This window comes from Trichomycterus rosablanca, chromosome 9 (genome assembly GCF_030014385.1).
Source record: "Trichomycterus rosablanca isolate fTriRos1 chromosome 9, fTriRos1.hap1, whole genome shotgun sequence".
In the NCBI taxonomy this organism is placed as follows: domain Eukaryota; kingdom Metazoa; phylum Chordata; class Actinopteri; order Siluriformes; family Trichomycteridae; genus Trichomycterus; species Trichomycterus rosablanca.
In genome coordinates, this window is record NC_085996.1 from 1,694,645 (window position 1) to 1,702,572 (window position 7,928).

Here is a 7,928-nt window from a genome sequence, read left to right on the forward strand (position 1 = left end):
CACATGGGTAAATAAGATAAGATAAGATTCCTTTATTGATCCCCATGGGGGAAATTCGAGTGTTACAGCAGCTCCAGTACAGTGTAAGTAGAGTAAATACAGTAAATGAAAATAGAGTAGAATAAAATAAAAAATAAGGAAATTATCAAATAAATGATGGTAAATAAAGTATGGTAAATAATGCTCGCTTACTACCACTGGCATCCAGGGTTCAGTGCTATCGGTCAGTTCAGCGTCTACATACAGGCATGATTGGCTATGCCTGAGGTGGGGGGTAGCCAGGACCCTGCAATGGATCGTCGTCCTGTCGGGGGTGTGTTACTGCATTGCGCCTGATATTTCCAGGACCCACCAAGACCCTGACCAGGATAAAGCAATGGTAAAAATGAAATGAAACTGTGTAGTTCAATTTAATTTTGTGTTTGTACGATTTGTGTAAATTCTATTTATTTAAAGTATCCTCCAGGCCACCCAAAGAGGACGGGGGTCCCTGCTGAGTCTGGTTCCTCTCAAGGTTCCTTCCTGTATTTTTAAGGGAGGTTTCCTTGCCACTGTGGCCCTCGGCTTGCTCAATAGGGGTTTTTGATCTGTTGGTCCCGGACTTTGTAAAGTTGCTTTGAGACAATGTTTATTGTAAAAAGCGCTATATAAATAAATGTGACTTTACTTGACTAGTAAAAAACTCTTTTTAAGGAAGGGACACAACCCAACACTCACAGCTGTAATCGATCGAACCAGTTTGTTTCAATCCCAGGCAGTGGTGCTACCAACCTGGCTGGGCAACCAACAGGCACATTAGGTTTCATTGCAGCTGTACGGTTGTGCCCTTCGTTGTCTGGCCGAAGCACCTGCACTAGCGTTGCTCATGATTTGCTTAGCGTGGCAGCACTATATGAGACTCAGCCACTGGCAGGTGAATAGATGTGGCAGCGACTGGTAATCTCTGTTTGATTTCTCTGTACATAGATACAACACTCCTTTTAAGAAAGACATCCAGAACTGGGTTTTTAAGCTCTCCACATCATCAGACATCATCGAGCAGTGGCTGCTTGTTCAGAACCTGTGGGTGTACCTGGAGGCCGTGTTTGTGGGTGGAGACATTGCCAAGCAGCTTCCACAGGTACATCATTAATCTGCAGCCTGTATGTTTACTCACCTGTAATCATGAACTGCTTCATTTACGTATTATTACCTTGTAGGAAGCGAAGCGCTTCCAGAACATCGATAAATTATGGATAAAGATCATGCAGAGAGCCCATGAGATCCCCAGTGTGGTGCAGTGCTGCGTGGGAGATGAGACCATGAGCCAGCTTCTACCTCACCTGCAGGAGCAGCTTGAACTCTGCCAGAAATCTCTCACAGGGTATGAACACAGCCCCACACTGTACAGGGTGTCGATCTATTTCAGGGCAGAAGAAAACCCATATGGACAAGCGAAGAACATACAAAACTTCTCATGGTGGATGTATATCAAGCAACAAGTGGCAGTGGTGTAGCTTGAACCAGCTTATATATTGCCCATTGACCAAAGGCACGGATCAAACCTAGGTCTGCAGAACTCTGGTTTCACCCCTTCTTATTATTCAAATGATTCACATGTTTCAGACACAACCGCTGAAATTCATGATATAAAACTATAATACTGTGCAGCAGCAGTTTAGGGAAGGTCCTTTCTGTTCCAGCATGACTGCGCAAAGAAGCTCCAGTGTCCTGCACAGAGCTCTGACCTCAGCCCCACTCAACAGCTCTGGGATGAACCAGAACATTAACATCGATGCCCAGTCGTACTAATGCTCTTATCACTGAGTGGGCACAAATTCCCATACTTCAGAACAGAGGCTGTTGTTCGAGCTAAAATATCACACAGAGGTCACTAGATAGGGCAAGCCGTAGCCTGGCGCTTAGGGTACTGGACTAGTAACCAGAAGATCGCTGGTTCAAGCCCCACCACTGCCAGGGTGCTGCTGTTGGGCCCTTGAGCGAGGCCCTTAAACCTCAATTGCTCAGACTGTAGACTGTACTGTAAGTCGCTTTGGATGAAGTCGTCTGCTAAATGCTGAAAATGTAAATAGGATGTCTAACACGCTCACGGTCCAAATACTTTTGGCCATATAGCATGCATCTGTGTAGGCATGAACACAGTGTGAGCCATGTCTTTTACATGATAAATCACTAGATCAGTGCTAACTAACTAAACCTGGACATACAATTCAAAGCAAATGTCCTATTTATTTTTTAATTAATTAATTTATTTATTTAATTGAATGTAGAAAATGTCAGCAAATCACTGATTTGATGCTAACAAACAAACAAAAACACTCACATTATTATTTTCCTCACTGTCCACACATCCCTCATCCCAAAACCCTGTATTATTACCGTGCATTAGTGAGGCTTTATCTAAGCACATGTGACAGCAGCTGTCTCAAAACATCTGCATCATCAGGCTTCACCTGTTTCTGTACAGCTACCTGGAAAAGAAACGACTGCAGTTCCCCCGCTTTTTCTTTGTGTCCGATCCTGCTTTACTGGAAATCCTCGGACAAGCCAGTGACTCTCACACCATCCAGGTACGAGCGGCGCACCAGTATAAACGCTCTCCACGTCAGTCCAGCTTCATAACCATCTTTGCACTCGTGATTGCAGGCTCATCTCCTGGGAGTGTTCGACAACGTCAGTGAGGTGGAGTTTCATGTCAAGGACTACGACAAGATTTTGGCGGTGATCTCTCAGGAGGGCGAGAAAGTACCCGTACGTATCAGCTGGAGCTCAGAAGTGTGCGGTTGTATTTATTTCCACACACACAGGGGAACAGAGTACAGATGAGAAGTAGGGGTGGGTGATGTTTCCAAAATCCTTCATCTTATCACGTCAAATAGAGATCAGTCGTAGTTAGTGATCAGCCAGGATTATAAAGGGCAACGGTAGGTGAGGCTGGGACAGTGGGAGCCTAGTGGGTGGAGTTTTAAGCTGTCAACTGAAAGCTTGAGAGTTCGAATCCCGGCTCTGCCATGCAGCCACTGTTGGGCCCTTGAGCAAGGCCCTTAACCCTCTCAGCTCTAGGGGCGCTGTACGATGGCTGACCCCAGCTTTGACCCAAGCTTCCGAAACAAGCCGTGATATGCGAAGAAAGAATTTAGTCGTTCTGTACGTGTGTATATGTATATATGACAAATAAAGGCATTCTATTCTATTTTATTGTTGTGTTAAAAACACTATATAGACAAAAGTATTGGGACGCCCCTTCTAATCTTTTAATTAATGTGTTTTAGGCACAACAATCTATAACATGTGTAATAAATCAATTATACAAGAAGTCATGAATTCAACTTTGCAGCAACAGTTTAGGGACTTCTCTTTCCTGTTCCTGTTCCAGCATGACTGTCCCCCTACATGAAGAAAAGCTCAATTTAATGAAACTTCACATGCTGCCATCATCTGTACTACTGAATGGACACAAATTCCCATAGACATACCACAAAGTCTAACCCTAGAAGCTTCTTAGTAAAGCGACTGTTCTACCTGAAAAAGTCACTTTATTTTAGACAGTGTATTGTCTAAGCAATTAGGGGTTAGGGCCTTGCTCAACAGTGCCAACCTGGCGGTGGTAGGGCTTAAACCAGTGACCATTTGGTAACTGGTCCAGTACCTTAACCACTAGGCTACAGCTGCCCTTAGTGAGGCGTTTTGCAAGCTCATGGTCAGGTGTCCACATACTTTTGGCCATACAGTGTAGATCCAGTTGCCTCTTACCTTATTTGATGTTATGTTATGACATTTTTTAATGAACGATCTGAAGTAAAGACTCTCGCAACCTGTGAGTTAATGAAATAAATTGATGATAGAGATAAACAGTGCACCTCTAGTGGTGTGGTATTTTATATATACATTATATATACATCCTACTCACTAAGAGGAAGAACCAGTAATAAAGTTTTTATTTCTGTGTTGATTATGATAATTGATTTGGATGGAGCTGCTCTGATGTGCTGTGTGTGTTTACCAGCTGGACAAACCAGTAATGGCTCGCGGTCCTGTGGAACTCTGGTTGGGAGAGTTACTGGTGCAACAGCAAGCCTCACTGCACTCAGTCATAAAAGCAGCTCAGCTGCAGATTAATGAGCCCGACTTCCAGCTCCTCACCTTCCTTAACCAGGTCCAAGCTCAGGTACGCAACAGCTCAGAGCGTGCGTATCATAACAATGCGTATAACATATAGCACAGCCTTAAAAATACATGCACCGGTGATGTTCCTCTCCTTCAGGTGGGCCTGCTGGGCATTCAGATGCTCTGGACTCGAGACTCAGAGGAGGCACTGCAGAATGCCAAGAAGGACAAGAGGGTCATGTCTGTGACAAACCAGAAGTTTCTGGATCTGCTGAACACGCTGATAGCACAGACGACTCACGACTTGTCCAAGTTCGAGCGTGTTAAGTTTGAGACGCTGGTTACAATCCACGTCCATCAGAGAGACATTTTTAATGATTTGGTAAGAATATGACTTCTGTAATCACGTGATTCCTTTTATGGCATGTTTATCAGCATCTTTATCCTGGTCAGGGTCGCTGTGGGCTCGCTTTCACCGGAACCCACCCATCTCAGGACTTCAGCTATCCCCACACTCCTTAGACATAGCTAATTATATCTGTGTAGACGCCTCGCACCGCTGAGGTTCGAATCTGGATCTCAGCATGAGTGTGATAGACCTCTGCACCACCCGAGCACCCAGTCCTTTCATTTTATCTTTATATCTTTATATTCTGGCTTATAAAAAGAGAGTTATTAAATTAACATCATTGTTTATCATCATTTTTTATATTTTTGTTGTACAGTCTTGGGCAAAAAAGGTAAAAATGGAGTCAGAAGATGTTTTGAAAACATTTAATCATCTAGACATGTTACTTTGAGTTTTATATCAAGCATTGAAATCCGTTCATGAATTTTTCTGTGTATAAGAAGATTTTCCACCCAACCGAGCAGTGCGGAACAAACGGTGGCTCAGATCTTCCTTCTGGATCATTTTCTGACCGGCCAGTTGTTGTTAGGACCATTATAAGGAATTTTGGGTTGTGTGCACACACCACACACACACACACGTAGTTTACGATGAAATAAATCTCTTTCCTCTCTGTGATGTTATCTGTTCAAAAAAGCATCACACTTTTTTACCCACCCATTTTATATTCCATACAAACATGAATGTTTACTTTGTCTAGCGTCAGTAAATCCTTACCAGCGTGTTATTATTTTATATACTAATAAATACAAGGTTAAAGCGCAGTTGTAGTCTGTATCAGGAATAGAATTAACCGTAGCCCTGTGCTTGTTAGGTGAAAATGAACATCAGGTCCCTCGGTGACTTTGAATGGCTGAAGCAGAGCAGATTTTATTTCCGGGAGGATCAGGATCACGTCGCAGTGTCGATCACGGACGTCGACTTCATCTATCAGAACGAGTTTTTAGGCTGCACGGACAGGCTGGTCATCACTCCTCTTACAGACAGGTGCTTCTACTCGTCCTTTAGGAGGTCCTCGTGTACATTCAATAGAAATAACAATAATGTTTTTCTCCCAGGTGTTACATTACCTTAGCTCAGGCGTTAGGTATGAGTATGGGCGGAGCTCCTGCTGGTCCGGCTGGGACGGGCAAAACCGAAACCACCAAAGACATGGGCCGCTGCCTGGGGAAGTACGTCGTGGTCTTTAACTGCTCCGACCAGATGGACTTCAGAGGACTGGGCAGGATTTATAAAGGTGATTTTATTTAGTCAGTCAACACGGCGCTACACTATAGGTCAACAAGTATGTGGACACCTGACCCTGAGCGTATTGGTTACCCGTTCCAAACTCATTAGATTTAATATGGACTTGCCTTTCTATACGATTTTGGTAGTGTGCATGTGGAAATTTGTGTCCATGTAGGTAAATGTTGGGTGAAAAGACCTGGCTTACAATCAACATTCCAGTTTTTGCTCACTTGTGTTCAGTGAGATTGAGCTCAGGGTGTTCTACATCGGGGGAGCCAAAAAAATGGGTTGCAGAGAAAAAATTAACAGAAATTAACTTGTACATAAACGCCCCCTTGTGAAGGCTTTACGTTACATCTCGTAAACCACAGTGGGACCAGATTGCTACCATTTTTATTAATGAAGTATTATTTGTTTTGTGTTTTGTTTTAATGCATTGTTTGTGTGGCCTGGCTTGCTGTAAAAATCATGACATAGAGAACATGTGAGACGTTTAAAAAAAAGTTTGAAAAACTCTGATTTACATGATACTTGAATTCTTCCACACCAGAGACTTTAACCTTTGTGCATAGTTCACAGAAGAATAGTCATACTGGAACAGGAAGGGACCTTCCCCAGAATGTTGTCTAAATGTTTATAGCATAACATTATAGCATATAGCATTTTTACCACTCTTAGTATTGTGTATAGAGAAACATGTAAACGTAATGATTAGGAGGGGTGTCCACACTTTTTGACCATATAGTGTGTAACAGCAGAATAAGTCTGTATTAAAGAGACGTATCTGAGTGTGCCATCAGTCCAGATTTTATTCAGAATGGTACTGAGGATAAAACGATCACGTATATCCACTCTAATAAAGGACTTTCTGTTAGGTCTGGCTCAGTCTGGGTCCTGGGGATGCTTCGATGAGTTTAACAGGATCGACCTGCCCGTGCTGTCGGTCGCTGCACAGCAGATCCACATCGTCCTGAGCGCTCGCAAAGAGCGCAAAGCTCAGTTCCTCTTCACCGACGGAGACTGTGTGGATCTGAACCCCGAATTCGGACTCTTTATTACCATGGTAACGTATTTACAGATGTTCAAATATACACGTGTGGTCCATATTTTAGCACCTTTGATTGTTTGGTATAAAAAGCCAATCATTAGATAAAAATGGACATGGAGTAAGTGAACGTTGTGTCATCAACATCTTGCCCAAATACATTCAACACAACATTGACATTTCAGTCATGTAAGAACAGTAATATAAGAAACACAGTGAATGACACGGGCAGGATTAAAGGCGTCCTTTACTTTAAACTAATGTGTCTTGTTATAGAACCCGGGCTACGCCGGTCGCCAGGAACTGCCCGAAAATCTAAAGGTGCAGTTCAGGACCGTTTCTATGATGGTTCCTGACAGACAGGTGAGGTTTTTATACACTGGTACTGGTACGTGAACTCATTTCCCTTCTGTAGAAGCTCAGCTAAGCGAACCCTCTGTGTTTCAGATCATCATGAGAGTCAAACTGGCCAGCTGTGGTTTCATCGAGAACGTTATACTGGCTCAGAAGTTCTTTGTGCTTTATAAACTGTGTGAGGAGCAGCTCACGAAGCAGGTACATGTCAGCAAACACACACCAAATGGCCAAAAGTATGGAAACACCCATCCTAATTATTAAAGGTGGATGGAACGCGCAGCCTTCCTGACTCAGCAGTGTACTGAGCATGTGCAGTTCATCCAGTTTCATTATTGATCAGTGGTGTATCTGTGAGATCAAATTCAGATGTTGAATGCTTGCTTGTAGTTAAATCAAACATATTTTCATACAGTTTGTATTATAATTAATAACAAAATGGGCGCTCAGGTGGTGCAGGGGTAAATTCCGCGGGCGTAGCGTACTACCGCTGGGATCCAGGGTTTAAATCGGCGCTGCTGTTGGACGTCTACATACAGACATGATTGACCATGTCTCAAAGCTAAAGGTGGCCGAGGGTTCGTTTCTGACCAGGGTGTGTTTCTGCATTGCGCCCAGTGACTCCTAAAAAAGTGGACCCACCGTGACCCTGACCTGGATAAAGGATAAAGTGGTAAATAATAAAAAAGAAACAATAATGATAAAAGTGATTAAAGCATTCGTGGTAAATTGCGCTGAGCCACTAACACTGAGATCCTTGGTGCTATCGGCCGGTCGGGCATC

General features: G+C 43.4%; 1 protein-coding gene across 1 annotated transcript in view; it reads left to right on the forward strand.

Moving 5' to 3' along the window:
• Positions 1-7,928, forward strand: part of LOC134320272 (dynein axonemal heavy chain 8-like) — a 55,660-nt gene that overhangs the window by 21,575 nt on the left and 26,157 nt on the right. The window contains exons 37-47 of the mRNA XM_063001609.1: positions 967-1,120; positions 1,200-1,363; positions 2,468-2,570; positions 2,647-2,751; positions 4,007-4,168; positions 4,265-4,489; positions 5,331-5,503; positions 5,575-5,753; positions 6,622-6,809; positions 7,068-7,154; positions 7,239-7,346. Of these exons, the coding sequence (XP_062857679.1) occupies positions 967-1,120; positions 1,200-1,363; positions 2,468-2,570; positions 2,647-2,751; positions 4,007-4,168; positions 4,265-4,489; positions 5,331-5,503; positions 5,575-5,753; positions 6,622-6,809; positions 7,068-7,154; positions 7,239-7,346 (1,648 nt within the window). The remainder of the gene's footprint in view (positions 1-966; positions 1,121-1,199; positions 1,364-2,467; positions 2,571-2,646; positions 2,752-4,006; positions 4,169-4,264; positions 4,490-5,330; positions 5,504-5,574; positions 5,754-6,621; positions 6,810-7,067; positions 7,155-7,238; positions 7,347-7,928) is intronic.